This window comes from Macaca mulatta, chromosome 11 (genome assembly GCF_049350105.2).
Source record: "Macaca mulatta isolate MMU2019108-1 chromosome 11, T2T-MMU8v2.0, whole genome shotgun sequence".
Classification (NCBI taxonomy): Eukaryota; Metazoa; Chordata; class Mammalia; order Primates; family Cercopithecidae; genus Macaca; species Macaca mulatta.
The window spans coordinates 127,967,923-127,992,168 of NC_133416.1; the positions used below are offsets into that span (position 1 = coordinate 127,967,923).

General features: G+C 50.9%; 1 protein-coding gene across 4 annotated transcripts in view; it reads left to right on the forward strand.

Moving 5' to 3' along the window:
• Nucleotides 1-24,213, forward strand: part of CABP1 (calcium binding protein 1) — a 26,863-nt gene extending 2,650 nt beyond the window's left edge. For 2 of the 4 annotated variants that reach the window (XM_028829983.2, XM_028829984.2), the window contains 5 exons: nt 16,373-16,403; nt 16,674-16,817; nt 17,211-17,320; nt 17,551-17,698; nt 23,764-24,213. In XM_028829983.2, coding sequence (XP_028685816.2) covers nt 16,373-16,403; nt 16,674-16,817; nt 17,211-17,320; nt 17,551-17,698; nt 23,764-23,789 — 459 coding nt within the window. In that variant the 3' untranslated portion in view covers nt 23,790-24,213. Of the gene's footprint in view, nt 1-6,864; nt 7,300-12,635; nt 12,816-16,372; nt 16,404-16,673; nt 16,818-17,210; nt 17,321-17,550; nt 17,699-23,763 lie in introns of those variants that run through there. The other 2 variants (XM_015152969.3, XM_028829986.2) reach the window with 2 other exon arrangements.
• Nucleotides 24,214-24,246: the final 33 nt, after the last annotated feature.

Below are 24,246 nucleotides of genomic sequence, written 5' to 3' on the forward strand. Positions count from 1 at the left end.
GGCTTCCATTTGACACCTCCAAGTCACCTACGTGAGCCACAACAACAAACCCAGGCTGGGACTTTTATGTCAGAGCCTCCAGTCTCCTGTGACAGAGAGGAATTAATCTTTTCTTCCCTTTTCTCTGAATTGAGATTTCGGTCCTTAGAGGTAGGGTCAGAACCAAGAGAAGGCAGATGGGGTTCTGAATACAGAAACTTTTAGTTAAGATCTGCTTAGGACAAAATACAGCCCTGGGGAAGTATAATTTTCATGTCTCCCCAAGTTTCATTTGTTTTTAACTTAACTGAATTGCTTAACCTCATTAAGTCTATTTCTTTTTTAAAAAATATTTTTTATAATAGAGACAGGGTCACACTGTTTTGCCCGGGCAGTCTGGAACTCTTGGGCTCAGGTGATCCACCTGTCTCAGCCTCCCAAAGTGCTGGGATGACAGGCATGAGCCACCATGTCTGGCCGAGTCTATTTCTTTACCTGCAACGTAGGGATCATCAGGGTGCCTAGGAGATTAAATGAGACATGGAGAGATAGAGAGAGCTTGGCTCAGGCCTGGCACGGAGCCCTTGCTAACTCTATCAGTGTTAGTTATTATTCTTGTTGTTGTTGTTGTTGATTAACTACCAAGGCCTTCTTCCTTTTCATTTGTAATAACCTCAGAGAGCCAGGGTTCAGAATGACACTGAAGGCATCAAGATGAATTCCTACCTTAAAGGAAACAGGGATGAAAACTCTCCCAGTGATCTCATAGAGCATCCTTATTGCATATGCATGGCGACAGCATGGTTTTGAGGCTAAGGCATGGAATGGTGGCTTGGGAGATAGCAGAGATGCAAGTTCTAATCCTGGCTCTGTCACTTTCAATCTCTGTGACCTTGGGCATGTTATTTTCTCTCTGTGGTCTTGGTTTCTTCATCCAGGAATGAGATTGACAAAAACTGCTTTGCAGTTATTAGGAGGCTTACACAAGATTAAGGATATCAAATGCCTGACTCATAGTGGGTGCTGGATAAAGGGCAGCTTCCATTAATGTTATTGCTGTTATTAATAGGGTAATTGAATGAGGGCCTGTGTAAGGTACTTTGAAAGCTGATTCTGAGCCAGGTGAGGACGGCTATTAAGGGAAGGAGCTGAATGTCAAAGGATCTTCCCTACTCCCGCTTTGTGGCCGGCTAAGGACATGCCACCCAGCTGCCTAGAGAAGATGTGATGTCAGAAATTAGCTCGGCAGAGGCATGATGACATGGGGCTTTGGGTCTTGGAAGAGTATTTTAAGAAACAGGCTTTCTGATCCTTACCCTGAGCTTGAGAAGAAACATGCCTTGTGGAGGAGGCAAATGTGGATAAAACCCACAGCTTTGTCCCATCTTTTCCATTTTTCCAGCTGTAGAAACATGTCTCCTAATACAGATAAGCTATCCTTGTTCCCATACTGCTTTGCACATAGCAGGATCACAGTATTTAATGAATGAATGAATGAGAGAATGAATGGTATCACCAGCCTCTGGACTTCAGAGGCTTCCTTAGTTCCTGTGGTTGGTTTGTTTGTTTATTTTGAGACACAGTCTCACTCTGTCACTCCAGGCTGGAGTGCAGTGGTGTGATCTTGGCTCACTGCAACCTCCATTTCCAAGATTAAAGTCATTCACGTGCTTCAACTTCTTGAACAGCTGGAATTACAGGTGCCTGCTGCCACACCTGGCTAATTTTTGTATTTTTAATAGAGATGGGGTTTCACCATGTTGGCCAGGCTGGTCCTGAACTCCTGACCTCAAATGATCCACCCGCCTCAACCTCCCAAAGTGCTGGGATTAGAGGCGTGAGCTACCGTGCCTGGTCAGTTCCCGTGGTTTAGATGGGGAGAGAGGCCATGGTGGTTTTGTTCATGGGTTTAATTGCACTAAGCCTATGTTCCTAAGATAGGGCTGTGTCTATTCCTCACTCCTGCTCCAGTCACGTGTCTCCCTCCTTCTCTCTGAGACCGCTTGGAGCCCCTATAGCCTTTCTCCGGGTCCTGGGGAGAGGCAAAGTGAAGGTCAGCTTGTGGTTAGCATCAGTCATAGGTGATAGGAGTGGCTTGGAGTCAGTTCAGTGAGAGTCCTCCAGGAGGTGGACCTTTGCCTCCAGCTGTTTTTGAGAGGCAACAATCGCACTTGAGGCCTCAGTCTAGAGCCCACTGAACAGTGGACAAAGTACCTTCTTATCTTCACAGCTACCTGTGAAGGTTAGCATCATCAACCCCCACCCCGCCCCCACCACCACAATTTTAGAAATGAGGAAGGGTTGGCCAGGCACGGTGGCTCACACCTGTAATCCCAGCACTTTGGAAGGCCGAGGCGGGTGGATCACTTGAGGTCAGGAGTTTGAGACTAGCCTGGCCAACACAGTGAGACCCGTCTCTACTAAAAATACAAAAATTAGCTGGGTGTGGTGGCGGACGCCTGTAACCCTAGCTACTTGGGAGGCTGAGGCATGAGAATTGCTTGAACCCAGGAGGTGGAGTTTGCAGTGAGCTGAGATTGTGCACTCCAGCCTGGGTGACAGAGGAAGACTGTCTGGAAAAAAAAAAAAAAAAAGAAATGAGGAAGGCTGAAGAGAGAGGAAGTGACTTGTCCAAAGGCCATATAGTAAGTACGTGGCAGGGCCAGGTGTAGTGGCTCACATCTGTAATTGTAGCACTTTGGGAGGCCAAGTCAGGAGGATCGCTTGAGCCCAAGAGCTTGAGGCTGCAGTGAACTACGATTGCACCACTGTACTCCAGCCACAGTGACAGAGCGAGACCCTGTCTCTTAAAATAAGTCAATAAGTAGGTGGCAGGACTGTGCTGAGAACTGTGGTCTGCTTGTCTCCAAAAATACCTGCCTGTTCTGTATGTGCCATGCTGCTTTGGTGGGAAGTCATACAAGTGTGTTCCCTGTTCCTCAGAAGCATCTGAAAGCACCTCTCATGTTACAGTCCAGCTTTCCCTGAGTGTCTTGGTACCGGGCTGTCATCCAAGTTCAAATGCTGGTGATAGAACTGACCAGGGCCAAAGGCCAGCCTCCCTTCTAATCAGGAATAATCAGCAATGAGTTTATCCTTCTCATCCCTCTGATCCTATTATTCCATTCTAGCACTCAAAGTAGGGCTTCCAGAGGCCCAAGGGCGGCTGCCACAGTGGATAGAGATGGGAGGTGGGGGCATACAACATGCTTCACTCCTTATAGGAAGCCCCCACCGTTCAGCCTTTTGTGTTTTTTGTTTTGTTTTGTTTTTAAGAGACAAGGTCTTGCTCTGTCACCCAGGCTGGAGTGCAGGATACAATCATAGCTCACTGCAGCCTCAAACTCCTGGGCTCAAGTGATCCTCCTGCCCCAGCTTCCTGAGTATCTATGACTAGGGGCACAGCCGCCATGCCTGGCTAATTTTAAAATTTTTAATAGAGATGGGGTCTTGCTATGTTGCCCAGGCTGGTCTTGAACTCCTGGCCTCAAATGATCCTCCCACCTCAGCCTCTCGAAGTGCTGGGATTACAGGCATAAGCTGCCATACCCAGCTGTTCAGCCCTTTTAAAATTTCCTACTGAAGGCTGAGCCATCTGTCCCTCCTGTCTACCTGCCCAGCTCAAGTTAGCTTAAGTAAGCTTTAAAGCACATCGAAATCCCTGGATTCCTTGCTATCCTCAAACCTCAAACTAGTATCAGCTCCTGCACCTGCCTCCAAAGCAGGATGGGATTTCTTCAAAGTGTGTGATTTTTTCATAGGGGCATGGTTTTGCCAGCTCCTGTCTCCTTTTTGCAAGGACAGAGGCAAATCCCCAGGTCGACAAGTGGGTGCTATGCCCGAACTGGCCTGCAGGGGGCAGTAACCACCAGATTTGACTGAGTTGATGCCCTGCTGAACAAATGGATGCCACACTTGGTCCTTTAAGACCAATGCTGGGCAGGGGAAGAGGGTGCTTTCTAGATGCTTGGCACGGTGCCAAGCCCTTTGCATGTATTATCTCATTAGCTCCTCACAAGAGCCCTGTGGGAGGTGCTATTAGAATCCCTATTTTATAAATGAAGAAACTGAAGCCGAGAAAGATCAACATGTCCTCTAGGCCACACGGTTACTAAGCAGCAGACAAGATTTTTTTTTTTTTTTTAAATAGAGACGAGGTCTCACTATGTTGTCCAGGCTGGTCTCGAACTCCTGGGCTTAATGATCTTCCCGCCTTGGCCTCCAAGGATTACAGATGTGAGCCACTATGCCTGGCTGGAGTGCAATGACATGATCTTGGCTCACTGCAGTCTCCACCTCCCGGGTTCAAGGGATTCTCCTGCCTCGGCCTCCCGAGTAACGGGGACTGCAGGCACCTGCCACCACGCCCAGCTAACTTTTTTTTTTTTTTTAGCAGAGACGAGGTTTCACCATGTTGGGCAGGCTGGCCTCGAACTCCTGACTTCAGGTGATTCACCTGCCTATGCCTCCCAAAGTTCTGGGATTACAGGCGTGAGCCACCACGCCCCGCCCCAAGCTCTTAGCCTCCACATCAGTGCTTCCCAACACCGGCTACAGGTTAGAATTACCTGGGAGTACTAAGCAACACCAGTGTCCAGTGCCCATCAAAGACAGAATTAAGTCAGAATTTCTGGGGAAGCTCCCCAGTCATGCCAGTCTACAGCCAGCATTGAGAATCTCTGCTTTACACTGTGCTGTTTTGGCCTTTATATATATCCACCCATTCACACCTGGACCTTAACCTGAGCGTCCCTCTGAGGTCCCTAGTGAGCACTATTGTTTCAAAGGAGCCTACATATGGTCTATTCTCTAGATTTTGCCTGCGAGTCTTTCCTGATCCCCTAGACTCAGACAGATTCCCCTCATTCACATTCTCAGAGTTTTGGTGTTTTCCCTTCATAGCATTTATCTGAAATGTAATCAGATAACTGTGTCCCAGCTCTAATATCTCCTGCCCACCTGCTAGAACGTAAGCGTCCTGAAATCAGGAACTGTGTTTCTCTTATCCCCCCACAACGTTCCCAGAGCCAAGCACGGCACCTGACATTTCTCCATTGGACAAATGATACTTCTTTCTTCCATGTAAATAATTACTGATCCAGTAGCTATTCGGTGTCTCACACTTTCCCATGTATGCTATATAAGCAAGCTAGGGAAGGCCCCATTTTCCAGTGGAGGAAACTGAAGTTCAGGAATGGGAGACAGCCACCACCCAGTCAGAAGCTGGCAGTGCTGGGCGCCGGGGCTCCCGCCTGGAATCCCAGCACTTTGGGAGGCCAAGGCAGGTGGATCACCTGAGGTCAGGAGTTCAAGAGCAGACTGTCCAACGTGGCAAAACCCCGTCTCTACTATAAATACAAAAATTAGCCAGGCATGATGGTGTGTGCCTGTAATCCCAGCTACTCAGGAGGCTGAGCCAGAAGAATCGCTTGAACCCAGGAGGCAGAGGTTGCAGTGAACCGAGATTGCGGCACTGCACTCCAGCCTGGGCAACAGAGCAAGACACTGTCATTAAAAAAAAAAAAAAAGATAAGCTGGCAGAGCCAGACTCAATCCTAGGCCTCCCTGTCCTTCCCATTCATCGGAGTCTGCTGACCCCTGCTTGAGTCTGCTTCCTTCATGCTGTTTCCAGGAGACACGCATCATCACCCTCTTTTCTGTTCTTTAGTCATCAATACCCGCCCCCCAGTCTCCTCCTCCTCCATCTCCCCCTCCAGAGGTTTGGCCCAAACAAGGCTGCTGAGTAACTCCCCTGATTAAACCATTGCGTGGCTCTCAGCAGCCGCACTGGGGAGGTCAAGGAGTCATCCAGGGACCTCCTTCCCAGCTCCCTAGGAGTGAGCACCCTCTGGGCAGCGCCCCCACCCATCTTCCTAACAGGAGTTCTGAGCAGCCACCCCACACGGGACAAAAGTTCCTGGGAAAGGAGATTCTCCGGGCTGAAAACTGAGCTAGCGTGCAAGAATCGGCTGCATCGGGGGCCTGGGAGGAGTTCGGCTTCCAGTCTATCTCTGGTGCCCCCTGCTGGAGAAAGCTGGGTGCAGGAAACAGGGATACTTGCACTCGGGGAATCTGGCTGGGGCTGTAGGTCTCAAACAGGACATCTGAGGAGTGAGATGAATTCATATCAAAACCGACCCTGGAGGGACGAGGAAGAGCCAGTCACCTAAAAAGCTCGAGCTGTGTGACCTCGAAGAGCGCTTCGTAAAGGGCTTCTTCTCTGCTCGGCACCCCAAGGAAGCTGGGGAGAAGTCTTTGCTCTGGATGAGGCAGGGGGCGAGAAGGAGGAGGTTCAGAGACCTTTTGTTCATGCCCTCTCTGCCTGCGCTGCCTCCGTCGTGCTCCCCTCAGCACCATCTCCTGGTTTCCTTTGGGTCGGAGATATTGCACACAGAGCAGAAGGATCTGATCTGACTGTTGGCTCATCTGCACTGCCAGCCCCCGAGCCTCGTCCCATTTCAGTGACAAGGCAAGTGTGAAAAATGGAGCATGATGGAGACGTCACCAGACCTCCCAGGCTCCGGACTGGAGCCGCAGCTCTCAATACAGCTGGAATTGCCAGGGGCAGTGAGTGCTTGTCCAGCTTACTGCTCTTTGGAAGGGGCATATATCTCCCTGAGTGCTTGTGTGTGCATGCATGTGTGTGTGTGTGTTTGTGCGCATATGTGTGTGTGTGCATGCACGTGTGTGTGTGCGCGCATACAAGGCTGGGAGCTGTGCGGCAGGCACCCTGGCTTCGGGGACCCAAACTAGCCAGCTTCCCTTTCTGGGCCTGCTGGCCTAATTCCCAGCCGCAGCTGCCATTCTGGGCCCCCCCTCCCTGAGGCCATCTCCCTGCAGATTTGGCAGCGGGGAAAGGAGGGGCCGAGAGAAGGGGAGAGAACCAGAGAGAGGACTGAGTGCTAATCTGATGTAGATGATCCGGCAGCCTTCTCCAGCTTGGCTGCCCTCTGCCATCAGCTCTCCAGGTGATTTTCCCTGTGCCCTGCACTCTCCCCTTCTGCTTTCATCTCCTTAAGAAAGTGCCCAGAGAGTTAAACCCACACACAAACACACACAATCCACCCCAAAAAAAAAAAAAAAAATCAGAGAGCAGGAGCAGGCAGACGAGTAAGAGAGCACGCGCGCAAGAGAGGGCTCACATCCGTCCTGGAGGAAGAACCGCACAGACGGAGGGAGGCTGGGGTTGGCAGAGACTGGGACAGAAGTCCCTCAGCCCCCCAGGAGCCTCCTTCATGGACCCGGGAATCCCAAGAGGGGCTGCCTCAACTTAGGATGGGCAACTGTGTCAAGTCTCCACTGAGAAATCTCTCAAGGAAGGTATGTTTCTGGAGTTTCCAAGATCTGGGGCTGGGGATTGGGGGTGTCTTACCATCTGTCCCAGAGGTTGGGGACAGAAAGGGTGGCTGGAGCTTGCTACCCTTCCCAGGGGTTCTGTCCAGGGCTGCCTCCCTGCTCCTATCCCGGACACCCTCCTGCTGCCGTTTTCTGTGTCCAGGCTTTGGGCATGGGGGTGAGGGTGAAACTGTGTTTGGGAATTTATACAAGGCTTGGGAAAGAAACTGTGTAACTTTGGGGTTTCTGGGGTGTAAAATGAAAAGGGTGGAACCTTAAGATGTCAGTGAACTTGACTGGCACCTTAGTCATTCAAGGGACTGGCCAAGTTCCTTAAAACTGGCGAAATCTGAAGACCCTTCCCAGCAGCAAGGCCAGGGACTCATTCATATCCTTTGAGGGTCTGTGAGCCTCTCTGATGACCTCTAAGCCTTCAGAATTGTGGATTCTGAAGTAGATCTCATTGCTACTGAAAGGAACCAAACAGAGTATATCCCCTTCTGCCCCAGTGATTCTTGAGTTAAGTCAGAGCATCTCAAACAGGACCCGAGTGGTTTTAGGGCCCAGGAGTTTTTCCATTAAGAAGGAGGCTGCCTGGGCGATGTGTTGAGCAGGGGTTGTATATAAGTCACTTTCTGTAGTGGCTTTATTGCTCATACACTTGGAATTTTTTTTTTTTTTTTGCAAAAATTCCTTTTAGAAAGAAAATGATCATCTCTAAAGCATCTTTCATGCAAGGCTGGGTTTGCACCTATAGGGTTTTGGGTTAGGTGGGCTCTGCCTATTTTTCTAGCCCTCTGTAGCCAGGCCATAGAAGAGACTCAGATATTATTTAAAGGAAGAGGGAATGATGGGGTGGTTTTCTTCCAGTTCTTCCATTTTCCAGAAAAGGAACTTCAATGACATTCAGAGGGAGGGGTTAAGTGACTTACCTGTGGCCTCGGGTGAGCTATTGGCGTCTCTATCCCCAACCCCATCCTATCTCAGTCAGTTTAACAGCCTCTCAATTTAGGACATTTTGGGCTTTTCTGCTTGTCGTCTTCCTCATTTGGCTAAGCTGCTCACATCAAATTCCTTCTAATCTTTGCTGCTCCTTGGATCCTTCCAAGGGCTTGTTGTTTCTTCCATGCACACCTCCCCCATAATCTGGTGTCTTCTTGGGGGAGCCTTCTGCATCGGAAGTGGCCTCCGCACTGTTCCAGAGAAGCAGAAAGTGATCCGAATTAGCCCTTGTAATAGGTTCCATCCAGAGCCTGAGGAAGTGAACTTAAGAACAAGAATCATTCTTCTGTCCCCCCCATCCTCCCTTACACAACAATGTGCTTAAGAGTCAGACTACACAGGCCTCCTCTTTCTGGCCATGTGACCTTAGACAAATTACTTAACCTCTCTGTTCCTCGATTCCCTTGTCCATCCATCAGTTGGGCACACTAATATCCACCTCTTAAAGTGATTCTGAAAATGAAATAAAGTTCTGTGCACAGTGGCTGGCCTATAATAGTCAATAAATGTTAGTATTCTTGTTATCATAATCATAATTGTTCCACTCTGGGTTTTAGAGAAGAGAGATGGAGGAGAAACAGGAAATAGGAGAGATTTTCAGTCCATAGAGTAAAAGAGAAAAAAACTTACTGCATTCAATTTCATGTTTATATCATATTCTTAATAATTGCTTTTTTTTTTCTAAATATCTACAACATACCTAATGCCTGTTATCTCATTTTCTCTTTTCCACTACATAGTCATTTTGGCTATTTTATAGAGAAAGAAGCTGGACTCAGAGATAGAGCCTTCCTAAGGTTACACAGTCGATAGGAAGCAGAGCTGGGATTTAAACCCTAGTCTGTATAAAATCAGAGCTGGCATTTTATTTTTATGTTTTCCTCTACGAGAGGCTGCCTCTCTCTTTCCCCTGCTGTCAGAAATGTTATTCATAGATTTCTGGATCTGACCTTAGAAGTCATCTAGTCCAAATTCCCGCTCAGTGCATCAGTCCCCTCCCCGCTCACCAGGCTCTCCCTCATTCAGCTTCTCCTTGAAGACCTTCATTCAGCGAGAGGGAGCTTTGACGTACATACTCTTGGCCAGCTTGTGTTATTAGAAAGCTGTCAGGTCATGAGGCACGCTTGCCCCTCCTGTTGCTATGCCACACTTAGGAGACGTCACCTTGGTGCCAGGAGAAATTGTCTGTCCATGGGCCGCTGCCCACTTGGCTTCCTGAGCCGTATTTGGGGAACTGGAAATGGTGAGAGGCAGCCTGCACCAGGCTCAGAGCTGGGCAGGACCAGGCTGTCAGGTGCCATCATTGGCGAGAGATGAATTGCAGCCTCTGGGGCAACTTGGTGCCAGGCAGTATTATGATCAAGAGATGCAGTGGAAATTCCCCAGCCACCACTGCTCCATTCTTCATGGGAGCAAATTCCTCTCCATCCTTCTCATTTCTTCCTGATTGGCAGATGCTCCCCCACTTCCTTTGCAGCCAGAAGTAAATGCCTTCTGGCACCCAATATCTCTTAAATTACATCACTACCACCACCATCATCATCGCCATCATTGCCATCACTATGGCAACTCTATTTATTCACCTCCTCTTGCCATGCCCTAGCCACCATGCGGAGCACTTGATGTGTATAACTCATTTACTTGTCACAGGAATCCTGTGACTAGTCATGATCGTCTCCCACGGTATGGAGAAGGAAACTGGAGCACAGAGAGGTGAAATGACCTGCCCAAGGTCACACAGCAAGCAAGTGGCAGAGCCAGAATTTGTCCCTAAGACTGTTTGAGCCCAAAGCCAGCAGACTAAACTGCCTTTTAAAGTTTTTGTTTGTTTGTTTTGTTTGTTTTGAGATGGAGTCTCGCTCGGTCGCCCAAGCTGGAGTGCAGTTTTGCATCTCGGTTCACTGAAACCTCCGCCTCCTGGGTTCAGTGATTCTCCTGCCTCAGCCTCCCAAGTAGCTGGGATTATAGGCGCCCGCCACCACACCCAGCTAATTTTTGTATTTTTAGTAGAGATGGGGTTTCACCATGTTGGCAGGCTGGTCTTGAACTCCTAACCTCAGGTGATCCACCCGCCTCGGCCTCCCAAAGTGCTGGGATGACAGGCGTGAGCCGCCGCGCCCGGCCTGCCTCTCGGAGTTCTGTGCCACCTGCTGCCTCCCCACCTTCCTGGGTTATGCCATCTCTGAGCCAAGTGCAGAAGATTCAGCCAGAAACAAAAACGCTGACTCTCTGCAGACACCTGAGACTGGTTCCTGGGTTCAGCCAGTCACTGTCATCTCAGGCATGCTTTGATCCACTATCCCAGACGGGAAGGTCTCTTGTTCTGCCTCGCTCTAGTCTTGTCTTGCTCTAGTCTAGGTCCCAGAAGTCTGAGTGAGTGAAGCCGAGGCTCTGAATCACAACTGTTTGGGATATCAAACCGGGGGGGGCCCTCGGCCTGTCTGACATCCCTTAAGTTCTGGGATCACCTAAAATGGACATTTATGGCACTCATCGAACTTGGCCCTGGGACTGAGTTCCTTCACCTCCAGCCTGAGAAGCTGCTTCCCCTTTGAGGAACCAGAATACTGCACCACCCTCTCTAGGCCTGGAAGGGGCTTAGGAAGATGGAAGGGAGCCTCGGTCTGTAGCCCCATAGGGCTTTGGGGAGAGGAAGCAGAGAGGACATGGTGGGCAGGGGCTTGTTCTGCGTCTCAGCCTGGAAGGACAGGCTGCCCCTAGGTTTTGGGATGTTCTCCTAGGCAGGGCCTTCTTTGCCTTGGAGGAATCTGGCTGCAAGTAGAATGCAGTAGGATGGAAGGATAGGGTGCGCAGACCTGCAGTTCTCAGACAAAGACAGCCCTCAGGGTTTCAGCTCCCGTCGCTCCTTGGGAAGGTCCTACTCTAGCCAAATCCCCCCACACTGAAGGAAGTTATGCCGGCTCCAGGCTGAAGGCAGAGTGCAGGAGCTGGTTTCTGGAGAGGCACTGGGCATCCCGGGAGGTCGGGGCGAACTGAATGTTGTGTCTGGATGCTGCTGTTGTCCTAAGGGGAAGGTCTGTGGGCAGTGCTGACTTTTTATAGCTGCATGGGAACCTTCAGGGCGGAGGACCGGCTGGTCAGGGCCTGGGAGCACAGCTATATTAGGTAAGCAGAGAAGGCCCCTGCCTTAGCCTCTAGAGGTCCGGCACTCTGGGCCAGGCAGGGAGCCAGGGAAGGCGGGAGGGAGGAAAAGAACTGGTGGATGGCAGAGAATATCTAGTCTTGAAATCACAAACTGGGTGGAATCCTACCTACAGCTGTGCCTTGTGTGGCCCACCCGGTGCTTTAAATCAGATCTGGTTACACTGGGCTGGAGTTAAGTAGTGCTACCTCTTCAGAGGTGGCACCATCTCAGGCTAGGTGCAGTGGCTGATGCCTGTAATCCCAGCACTTTGGGAGGCTGAAGCAGGAGGATCACCTGAGGTCAGGAGTTTGAGACCAGCCTGGCCAACATGGTGAAATCCCATGTCTACTGAAAATACAAAAAAAAATTAGCCAGTATGGTGGCGAGTGCCTGTAAACCTAGCTACTCGGGAGGCTGAGGCAGGAGAATCACTTGAATCTGGGAGTCAGAGGTTGCAGTGAGCCGAGATCACACCACTGCACTCCAGCCTGGGTGACAGAGTGCACTAGCCACCAAAAAAGAAAAAAAAAGGAGGGGGCACCATCTCCACTTTGCCCCAGTCCCCCCCCTCACACCCTGCCTGCTTCATTTATGTCAGCAATGGCACCTGCGTGTGCAATCTCCGGTCTGGCAGACCAGCCGAGCCTGGTCTCCATGCTGCCAGCTCCGATTGCCCTCACAGCCTTCCAGCGGGGATCTGGCTGGGGTAGGGCAAGTCCGTTTGGGAGCTGGGAGGAATGACTTAGCCCTGGAGATTGATTGAACTGGGATGTTGGGAGCATTTTGGAAAAGGATGTTGTTTCACTAGGCTCTGAGTGAACACTTGCCATTGATGAGAATAGAAGCCCCCCGCTGCTCCTGTCTCTTCATGCACACGGGTGTGTGAGTCTGTGCATATGTGTGTGCCTGTGTGTGTGTGTGTTTGCGCACGTGCGCATGTGCCACACAGAGGCCATCACACTCAGCTCTCGCCGGAACCACCATTTCTGTCAAGGATTGGAGACTCCGTCTGTTGGACTGATTTGATGCCTGTGCATGCTCAGGGCTCTCTGAGCCCCACTCCTTGACTCTCAGGGTCCCCTCTTGCGGAAAGCCCCTCCCGGGACCAGGAGCCAGGCTGGGCAGGGAGGTGACAACCTGCCTCTCTTTTGCATTTGCTTGGTGTTGGCTGAAGATGTGCCAGGAGGAACAGACCAGCTACATGGTGGTGCAGACGAGCGAGGAGGGGCTGGCGGCCGACACCGAGCTCCCAGGACCGCTCCTGATGCTGGCCCAGAACTGCGCAGTCATGCACAACCTGCTGGGCCCTGCCTGCATTTTCCTGCGCAAGGGCTTCGCTGAGAACAGGCAGCCTGTACGTAAGTTGGCCCAGTGGAGCCCGCTGAACTCGGCTTCACAGGGCGTGAGGAGGTGCTGGGAAGAAGAAGGAGTCTATACAGAGCTCACACCCCCAACTTGTGAATCTGATCCCCAGAGTTTTCCACTCATGGCTACAAAGTGCTGGTGAGTCCATATCCACCAGCAGAATCATAATAATAAAAAGAATATCAGATACATTGTTACGAGCACTTACTAGGTGAGCCCTGTGCCTAGTGTGTTGGCGGACTGCCTCATTTAAGCCTCAGAGCAACTCTAAGGGGTAGGTGCTTTTATCGTCCCCATTTTACAGATGAGAAAACTGACTTGGGCTGGGCACAGTGGCTCACACCTGTAATCCCAGCACTTTGGGAGGCCTAGGTGGGTGGATCACTTGAGGTCAGAAGTTTGAGACCAGCCTGGCCAACATGGTGAAAGCCCATCTCTACTAAAATACAAAAATTAGCTGGGCGTGGTGGTGCATGCCTGTAATCCCAACTACTCGGGAGGCTGAGGCAGGAGAATCGCTTGAACCCAGGAGGCAGAGGTTGCAGTGAGCCAAGATCGCGCCACTGCACTCCAGCCTGGGCAGCACAGTGAGACTCCATCAAAAAACAAAAGAAAGAAAGAGAAAGAAAACCGACTTGCAGAGGTCACATCCTCAAGGTAACAGCTTGGTGGTGGTAGAGGTAGGGTTCACACTTGGATAGTCTGACTCAAGAACCTCTAGTGCTCCTAACGACAACTCTGTACACGTGGCACTATCCGGTAGAACTTTCTACAATGATGGAAATATTCTAAATTCCGCGCTGTCTGATACAGTAGCCACTAGCCACATGTGGCCATTGACCACTTGAAATGTGGCTAGTGCAACTAAGGAACTGAATTATGGATTTTATGTTATTCTTACTCAAATTTACATAGCCACATGTGGCTAGCGGCTACTGAATTGGCCAGCTTTCTACAAGTAGCTAAATAGTTCAAAGAGAGGAGAGGACTAATGAGGATGTTATAGAGGTAAATATTTGTAGGTTGCATTTATTGAATGCCACATGCTAAACATTTTAATAGCTTGTCTCACTGAATGCACACTAAGGCCCTGTGAGGTGGGAAATGGTATTAACCCATTTTACAGATGAGGAAACTGTGGCTCAAACAACAGAGTGACCTGCCTGAGGAAGCAGATCTGAGCTTCATACTCAGGTCTGTCTGCCTCTAGGGCCCAAGGGTGTCTCCCCAACCACATGAATTGGGGAGAAATGCATGTTCCTGCACCGCATTCCCACCTGACCCTGAGTTGCTGCACGTGATCTTCCTGGCACATTAGTGGGCATCCCTGGCTCTACTCCAGGGCAGAGAACACACATTGCTACTGCTGTGCCCGGGGAGTGTGATCCGAGGACCAGCCGTCAGTGCTCAGCAGACCAGCTCTGGTGGCGGGCACAGCCCGTGAAGGGGCACCCAGCTTTGCTGCCCCCTGGGCTCTGGGTGTACAGGAGGAACGGAAGGGGCTGCGATGGAGTCAGCAATGCCTGTTCCTCCTGAGTCCTGCAGAACTGGGCCCTGGAGAAGTGGGAGGCTGCTTAAAGCCCGATGCGTGGGGTCCTCGGGGGTGTGCTCTGCACGTATGTGTACACACGTGCTTACTCGCTCACTTTCACTGACTGCTGGGATGACCCGTTGCACAAAACATCCTTTTTGGATGGTTTTTCCAACACATATGGGTTTGTGTTGGAATGACTGCGACCTACCCTTGAGCCAGGCACCATGACCAGCTTTTTTGTTTGTTTGTTTTTGAGACAGAGTCTGACTCTCTGGCCCAGGCTGAAGTTCAGTGGTACAATCTTGGCTCACTGCAATCTCCGCCTCCCAGGCTCAAGTGATTCTCCTGCCTCAGCCTCCCGAGTAGCTGGGACAACAGGCATGCACCACCATGCTTGGCTAACTAAAACAGGTGTTTTTTTTTTTGTAGAGATGAGGTCTCACTATATCGCCCAGGCTGGTCTCGAACTCCTGGTTTCAAGTGATCCTCTTGCCTTGGCCTCCCAAAGTGCTAGGATTACAGGCGTGGGCCACCGTGCCTGGCCCATGGCGAACTTTATAGGCGAACGTCCATGCAGTCATCTCAGAGACACGCCTCCCTTCGGGTGACTCCTACCCCCGGCCTGGCGGAGCTGGGAGCTTGCAGTCTGCTCCCTCCAAGGTCACACACACTCTCAACGCTGTCCTGCCACACAGAGCCACCTCTGAGCTCTTGGTCCTATGCACCTGGTTGTCCCATGAGATGTGACTCAGCAGCCCTTCCCTTTCTAGATGATCTGCAGATTTTCTGGTGTTGTCTTTTGTCCTGGGGCCAGTTTGGAGTGACTGTCTCCACCCACCCTGGCCCCGTTGGCTGGAACGTCCTGCATGCACAGTGGAGGTGCCACACGCTCACTATGGCATGCCCGCATGTCTGTGTTCACGAGAGGTATGCCCACAGCTGTGCGAGCCTCTTCAGGATGGGCACACCTGCCTGGTGTTCTCCCTGCCCAAAGGCAGAGAGCTGCAACACGGGGGAGGCTGGACGCTGAAGGCCACTTTTAGAGTGTACTAACCAGGTCCAACTGGGCACCTGTACCCATTTCATGCCCGTCTGTCTCCCTCCTGGGCAGGCCTGGGACAACTGGCACCTCACCAACCTGAGCTTCCTCCAGGCCTGCTCCTCGGAGGTGTCTCTGCCATCTGTTCTGACGCCTGGATTCGGGGTTGCCTTGATTGCCCAGGAGACCTGGGCACTACTTGAGGTTGGAGACATGTGCTTTTTGGACCCTGGCTGCAGCCAGAAGCACTGGTGGCCCCTGGGGTCCTATATGGTGTCCTGTGACAGGGCAACGTATAGGGATGGGGCTCAAATTGGAGAAGGTGGGGCAGTGCCTGGGAAGCAGGCACAGCCCCATTCTGCTGCCACGTCTCCTCCTGATTCCTCCCTGTCCTCCTACCCCCACTTCAGGATGGCCCGGCCTTCTCTCCCCTCCGGCGCCTCATCTGTTGTCTTGCAGCCTCTGTCGCCCTGCTCTTCCTGTTTCGTTGGGTGGTGCTCTCTTCTCCCTGTTGTGGCCTCCCTGGACCCTGTTTTATTTGCAGGTTTTTGCCACTAGACCAACTCTGTTCCCTGACTCATTTTTTTTTTTTTTTTTTTTTGGAGACAGGGTCTCACTCTGTTGCCCAGGGTGACAGAGTGCCATGGTACCATCACAGCTCACTACAGCCTCAAACTCCTGCTCATCCATTCTTGTATCTGGAACAAGGGGCTGGAGGCACAGAGGTTCTGTGCCCAGGCTGGTGGGGCTGGTGGCTCCTTGGGAATCTCTTGTTAGCGGTCCAGGAGCTTCCATGTCTAAGCAAGATGTGGGGTTTTCTTTTCCCCTCAAGGATCCGATCCAGGCACACTTCTGCTGCATCCTCGTCACCTCCTACCCAGTGCCTGCTGCCAGTTGGATGGCCCCCAGGTTAGATATTTTGTGACTTCCAGGTCCCTTGTCGCGGCTAATAGGACATGTTCTTTTGTTTCAGGATAGATCACTGCGACCAGAGGAAATCGAAGGTAAAACTTGGCCCCTTGGGGGAAAGGACTGCCTAACCCTCCATGAAGGTGTGGGAAGGGAGGTTGATGGGAAGAGAGGCCCCTGGGAACGGGCTATCTTCTGTGAAACCAGCTGCTGAAGGTGTGCACAGAAGGCAAGAGAAATACCCCAGCATCCTGGGAAGCTCCTGGGCCCCTCTTTCCACGCTGGTGGGCCTTTGGGCTGCCTTTGCCCACAGAGGATCTGCAGGTCCTACCCCCAATGACATCCACCTTTGCTCACTTCCCCAGAGCTCCGAGAGGCCTTCAGAGAATTCGACAAGGACAAGGATGGCTACATCAACTGCCGGGACCTGGGCAACTGCATGCGCACCATGGGCTACATGCCCACTGAGATGGAGCTCATCGAACTGTCCCAGCAGATCAACATGAACCGTGAGTCCCTCTACCAGGCACCTGTGTCCCTTCCGGTCCTCACCCTTGCTGTCCTCTGCAGTCAGACAGGACTGGCTTCAAATTCTGCATCCACCTCTTTCCAGCTCTGTGATCTGGGGCCAACGACTTACCCTCTCTGAGCCTCAGTTTCCTCACCTGTAAAATGAGGGCCGAATTGGAGGAGTGGAGCCCAGAAAGTAGATTAGGGAATATCTGTAAAACAGCCCAGTAACTGGCTCACAGGAAGAACTGAACAGAGGGCTCCTGTTATTATTAAGTTTTTCTCTGTCTGATGAGCAGTTCAAGGAGGGGTTGCCCATTCTGTCAGTTGTCTACTTGGAGACAGGGAATGGGTATTATCGGGGATGACCTAGCCCTTTCCTCTTTTTCCAGTGGGTGGCCACGTAGATTTTGATGACTTCGTGGAGCTAATGGGGCCTAAACTCCTGGCAGAGACAGCAGATATGATTGGTGTAAAGGAACTGCGAGATGCTTTCCGAGAGGTAACGGGCAGAGGCAGGCAGGCATGGGGGCAGCTATTGGAATCTTATCTGCAGGATAAATACTTCAAAAGAAGCCTGAGCCCCAAGTCCCAGATCAGGGGAGGGAGCTTGGGCAGAGAAAGGTCTCTGGTAAAGGGGGAAATGACACTGGAGAAGGAGCTCAACTTTGGGACCTGATGCTGCCAATCGCCATGTTGGGGCGACCTCTCCTTCCTTCCTGCCTTCTCTAGTTTGACACCAATGGTGATGGGGAAATAAGCACCAGTGAGTTGCGAGAGGCTATGAGGAAGCTCCTGGGCCATCAGGTGGGACACCGAGACATAGAGGAAATTATCCGAGATGTGGACCTCAATGGGGATGGACGAGTGGACTTTGAAGGTAGGTGGGGCTTGAAAGTGGGAGAGAAGCAAGCCAGCAGTGGCCATCTGTGGAGCCCTCCGATTGTGTATCCATCATGTAACCTATCAATACACTCTAACTTTCCAACCCCCAGCCCTTTCATCCTCCTATCCCTCCACCCACGCCCCGCTCTAATCCACCTCCCATTCCTTCCCCATGCATCTCTTCATGCATCTATCCATCCATCCTCTATCCATCCTCTACCTTTCCATTCATCTGTCCATTTATCCATCCATTCATCTACCTATCTATCCATCTGTCCATCATCCATCCATCCATTTATCTACCCATCTATCCATCCATCCATCCTCCACTTATCCATCCATCTGTCCATTTATCCATCCATCCATTCATCTACCTATCTATCTGTCCATCATCCATCCATCCATTTATCCATTCATCCATCCATTCATCCATCCATCCATCTATCCATCCATCCATCCATCCATTTGTCTACGTATCTATCCATCTGTCCATCCATCCATCCATCCATCCATCCATCCATCCATCTATCCATCCATCTGTCCATCCATCCATCCATCCATCCATCCATCCATCCATCCATCCATCTATCCATCCATCTGTCCATCCATTCATCTACCTATTCATCTATCTGTCCATCTTTCCATATCTGTCTGTCTCTCCATCTTTTCTTTTTTTTGTTTTTTTTGAGACAGAGTCTTGCTCTGTCACCAGGCTGGAGTGCAGTGGCACCATCTTGGCTCACTGCAACCTCTGCCTCCTGGGTTCAAGCGATTCTCCTGCCTCAGCCTCCCAAGTAGCTGGGACCACAGGTGCACGCCGCCATGCCTGGCTAATTTTTGTTTTTAATTTTTTTGTATTTTAGTAGAGGCGGGGTTTCACCATGTTGCCCAGGCTGGTCTTGAACTCCTGAGCTCAAGCAATTCACCCGCCTCGACCTCCCAAAGTGCTAGGATTATAGGCATAAGCCACCGTGCCCAGCCCTATCTCTCCATCTTTTCATCCGTTTATCTTCTTATCTGTCCAGATGCCTATTTATCCATTCCTCCATCTCTAAACAATCATTCCTTCACGCCTGTAATCCCAGCACTTTGGGAGGCCGAGGCGGGCGGATCACAAGGTCAGGAGATCGAGACCACGGTGAAACCCCGTCTCTACTAAAAATACAAAAAATTAGCCGGGCGCGGTTGTGGGCGCCTATAGTCCCAGCTACTCGGGAGGCTGAGGCAGGAGAATGGCGTGAACCCGGGAGGCGGAGCTTGCAGTGAGCCGAGATCGCGCCACTGCACTCCAGCCTGGGCGACAGAGCGAGACTCCGTCTCAAAAAAAAAATAAATAAATAAATCATTCCTGTAGCCATTTATCCATGCATTTAACTGTCCATTCATGCATCTATTAATTCTTCTCTACATTCATCCATGAATCTATCCACATATTCATCTACTCATATCGATCTCTCTATGCATTTGTACTTCCATACTTCCATTCACACATTCACGTGCATATACTTCTACCCATACTTGCATTGATCTACGCATCTATCTGTTCTGCCATTTCCCCATCTATATCCAGCTACTCATCCATTCACCCATCCCTGTGTCCATCTGCACCCATCCTTCTCTGTCCATTTATCTGTCTACCCACTCATGCATCCATCCACAGTAGGTGTTTTCTGAACATTATGTTCCTCAACTTAACACTCAGGCTCCCTAAAATCTGACCACAGCTCACCTCCCCAGCCGCAACTCACAGTCCTTCATTCGCACTCCACCAAAATACCTGTGACCAGTGAACCTGCTAGGGTCTCTCTTGAATACTCTGATTTTTTTGGCAGGAGGGCCTTTTTTTTTTTTTTTTTTTAGACAGAGTCTCACTCTGTTGCCCAGGCTGGAATGCAGTGGCAGGATGTTGGCTCACTGCAAACTGCATCTCCCGGATTCAAGTGATTCTCCTGCTTCAACCTCCCAAGTAACTGGGATTACAGGCTCCCACCACCATGCCCAGCTAATTTTTGTATATTTAGTTGAGACGGGGTGTCACCGTGTTGACCAGGCTAGTCTTGAACTCCTGACCTCAAGTGATCCACCCACCTCAGCCTCCCAAAGTGCTGGGATTACAGGCATAAGCCACCGTGCCTGGCCACCAGGAGGGCTTTTATCCTGTTCTTTACCTGGGCTAAGTTCTGTTAGCCCAAGGGACATTCTTCATGACCCGACAGTGGGACTCCTTCCTCTAGCACCTTCCCTGGTTCCTCAAACTGAACTTCCTCTTTTCCGGGTTTTCACAGCACTTCAGACTCACCTGTTCTTCACACTGACCCCTAACTGCTGGTTAGAGTTGTCTTCCCAACTGACTCTGAACTTTGAAAGAAGAACCCTATTTTTTAAATATCTGCATTTCCTGCGTAACACAGCTAGTGTTCAGTAAAAGCTTATTTATTTATTTATTATTTTAAGACAGGTCTTGCTCTGTCACCCAGGCTGGAGTGCAGTGGCATAATCGCGGCTCACTGCAATCTCTGCCTCCCGGGTTCAAGTGATTTTGTGCCTCAGCCTCCCGAGTAGCTGGGACTATAGGTGCCCACCACCATGCTCGGCTAATTTTTTGTATTTTTAGTAGAGACAGGGTTTCACCATGTTGGCCAGGCTGGTCTCGAACTCCTGGCCTCAAGTGATCCACCCGCCTTGGCCTCCCAAAGTGCTGGGATTATAGGCATGAGGCACAGCACCCAGCCTCAAAGGCTTTCTTTTTAAAGAATCAATAATAATCATAATAGTTATCATTTACTGTACACTTATGTGCAGTCATTGTACTAAGTAGCTTTACACATACTATTACATTTAATTATCACAGTGACCCTATGGGTTGCATTATTATAACCTCGTGTTACAGATGAGGAAACTGAGGCTCAGAGAAGTAATAGAACTAGCTCAAGATTGCCCGCCTATTAAGAGGCAGAGCTGGGGCACAGCCCCAGGCCTGAAATCACAGCAGAATGCAGTCTTGTGCATGACACCATGCGAGGCGCTAGGGGATACAGGGAAAGGGTAAAATGGTGACTCTGCGCGCCAGGAACTTGCATGCTGAGCAGAAAGACAAGAGAAGCATGTGCCAGAGATTGTGAGTGTCCAGAACACAAAGGTTGGGAGGTTTTCTCTCAGGAGCAGTCAGCCTTCAAGGCCGGGGAGCGTGGATAGTTGGATAGAAGGCCTTATTGTCACCAGATCTGAAAATCTCAGGTCTCCCTGTATCCAGGTAGTGCCCACCACAGATGATAGCCTTACTCTTGAAAGCCTGGCATCCCCCATTCATCCTACGAAGATGCATTGTAAATCTGCTGTGTGCTAAGATCTGGTCTCTGCCTCAAAGAACCCAAGCCCAGCAAGAAAACCAGAGAAAACAATAGCATAATCCATGTGTGCTGGGAGAAACACAGGGGGCTGCGATAGAGGGGGCACCTGTGCCAGGCTGCAGAGAGGGATTAGGGAAGACTTCCTGGAGGAGGTTATAAACAATCAGAGCCCCCCAAAATGAGAAGAGCCATCAGGTGAGAGGGAAGGGCAGGTATTTACCCAAATGAGTTGAAAACCTATATCCACACAAGTCTGTACATAGATGCTTATAGCAGCTTTATTCATAATTGTCCAAACTTGGAAACAACCAAGGTGTCCTTTCAGTAAGTGACGGATAAATAAACTGTGGTACATCCAGACAATGGGATATTGCTCAGTGCTAAAAAGAGATGAGCTAGGCCGGGTGCGGTGGCTCATGCCTGGAATCTCAGCACTATGGGAGGCCGAGGTGGGCAGATCACTTGATGCCAGGAGTTTGAGACCAGCCTGACCAACATGGTGAAACCCTGTCTCTATTAAAAATACAAAAAAATTAGCTGGGTGTGGTGGCACGCACCTGTAATCCCAGCTACTTGGGAGGCTGAGACACAGAATCACTTGAACCTGGGAGGCAGAGGTTATAGTAAGCTGAGATGGCACCACTGCACTCCAGCCTGGGCGACAGAGCAAGGCTCTGTCTCAAAAAAAAAAAAAAAAAAAAAAAAAAAAAAAGAGAGAGAGAGAGAGAGAGATGAGCTATCTAGCCATGAAAAGATGTGGTGAAGAGGGGACACAAATGCATATTACTAAGTGAAAAACCAATCTGAAAACACTGCATACTATATGATTTCGTCTATATGCCATTCTGGAAAAGGCAAAACTATGGAGTCAGTAAAAAGATCAGTGGTTGCAAGGGGTTAGAGGGAGGGAGGGATGAATAGGCAGAGCAGAGAGGATTTTTAGGGCAGTGCAACTATTCTGTATGAGGCCAGGTACAGTGGCTCATGCCTGTAATCCTAGCATTTTGGGAGGCCGAGGCAGGAGGATCACTTGAGGTCAGGAGTTTGAGACCAGCTTGGGCAACATGGCAAAACCCTGTCTTTACTAAATACACAAAAACAAAATTAGCCAAGCGTGGTGGCGTATGCCTGTAGCCCCAGCTACCTGGAGAGTTGAGGCGGCAGGATTGCTTGAGCCTGGGAGGTCGAGGCTATAGTGAGCCGAGATTGTGCCACTGTACTCCAGCCTGGGTGACAAAGTGAGACCCTGTCTCAAAAATAAATAAAAAGAAAAAGAAACGATTCTGTAAGATACAACAGCAGAGGATGCATACGTTTGTCCGAACTCATAGAATGTGCATCGCCAGCAGTGAACCCTGATGTAAACTGTGGTCTCCGGGTGATAGCGATGTGCCGGCGTAGGTCGCTCAGTTATAACAAATGCACCCTCTGTGTGGAATGTGGTCGGGGTGGGAGGCTATGTATATGTGGAGACAGGGGTTGCAGACAAAAATCTCCATACTTTCTACTCCATTTGGCTGTAAACCTAAAATTGCCCTTAAAAAGAGAGGCAGGCGCGGTGGCTCACGCCTGTAATCCCAGCACCTTGGGAGGCCAAGGCGGGCGGATCATGAGGTCAGGAGATCGAGACCATCCTGGCTAACACGGTGAAACCCCGTCTCTACTAAAAATACAAAAAATTAGCCGGGCGTGGTGGCGGGCGCCTGTAGTCCCAGCTACTCGGCAGGCTGAGGCAGGAGAATGGCGTGAACCCAGAAGGCGGAGCTTGCAGTGAGCCGAGATCACGCCACTGCACTCCAGCCTGGGCAACAGAGCAAGACTCCGTCTCAAAAAAAAAAAAAAAAAAAGAGAAAGAGAGAGAGAGAGAAAGGGCTGAGCACGGTGGCCACACCTGTCATCCCAGCACTTTGGGAGGCCAAGGCAGGAGGATTTCTAGAGCCCTGGAGTCTGACGTTACAGTGAGCTATAATCATGCCACTGCGCTCCAGCCTGGGCGACAGGCGAGACTCTGTCTCTACATTTAAAAAAAAAAGAAGAAGAAGAAGAAGAAGAAGAAGAAGGGAGGGGGTACAAGTTGGGCTTTCAGAAAAGCTGAGAGGACACCAGCCTGGCCAACATGGTGAAACCCTGTCTCTACTAAAAGTACAAAAATTAGCCCAATGTGGTAGTGCACAGCTGTAGTCCCAGCTACTCCGGAGGCTGAGGCAGGAGCATCGCTTGAACCCAGGAGGTGGAGGCTTAAGTGAGCTGAGATTGCATCACTGCACTCCAGCCTGGGTGACAGAGTGAGACTCCATCTCAAAAAAAAAAAAAAAAAAAAAAAAAAAAATGCTGAGAGGTGAGAGAGAGAGAGCGAGCGAGCCAGCTGCATTGAGGGGCCGAAAAGATCTGCGTAGTTGGAGCACATAGGTTGGGAGTTAGCCCGAGAGATATGGCTGGAGATGTCAGCTAGGGCCAGATCAGGGAGGGCCATGAGGCTGTCAGGAGATTGGAGATTTTCCAGTGGAGAGCCGTGGGACGTTTCCGCAGGGGTCAGATCCGCACATTCGAACCCTCTAGCTGGCTGCTGTGTGGATGGATTGGAGGGGGCGGAATGGATGGGGGACCAGCACAGAGTTGGGGCAGTGGCAATGGGGAGGGGTCTGAAGGCAGCACCCTGGGGAGGCCTTTGGCTGCTGCTTGCTCCCCAGCTGCTCCTCTACCCTTCCAGAGTTTGTCCGGATGATGTCCCGCTGAGGCCGCGGGGGCCCCTCCAGGACTGCCAAGCTCCCAATGGCGGGGCGAAGAGGAGCCAGAGCTTGCCTCACCCGCCGTAGCCGCCGAGAGCCCAGGATGTATTGGCGGATGGGGCCTGCCTGCACCCCGGGGAGGCGCCCACCCCGGACCCCCACCCCTCCGCACTGTGAAAGACTCACTCCTGCAACTGGAAAGCGGGGGCGCCCGCCGACGAGGAGGCCACCGTGCCAAGCCGGCAGAGGTCATGCCAGGCGCCAAGGGCCATGTGCCCAGCTGCTGCTGGCTGGGTGGGCCAGGGAGCCCGCCAGCAGATCCCACACAGCATGTCCGCCCCAGGGCAAAGCCTCCCACCTTCGCTCTGCGCCCCTCCCAGCTCGCCTCAGCCCTGTTATCTCAGAACCAATAAAAATATTTCCAAGAGCAAGACGGCCGTGATGGTCTTTCCTCCTTGGGCCTG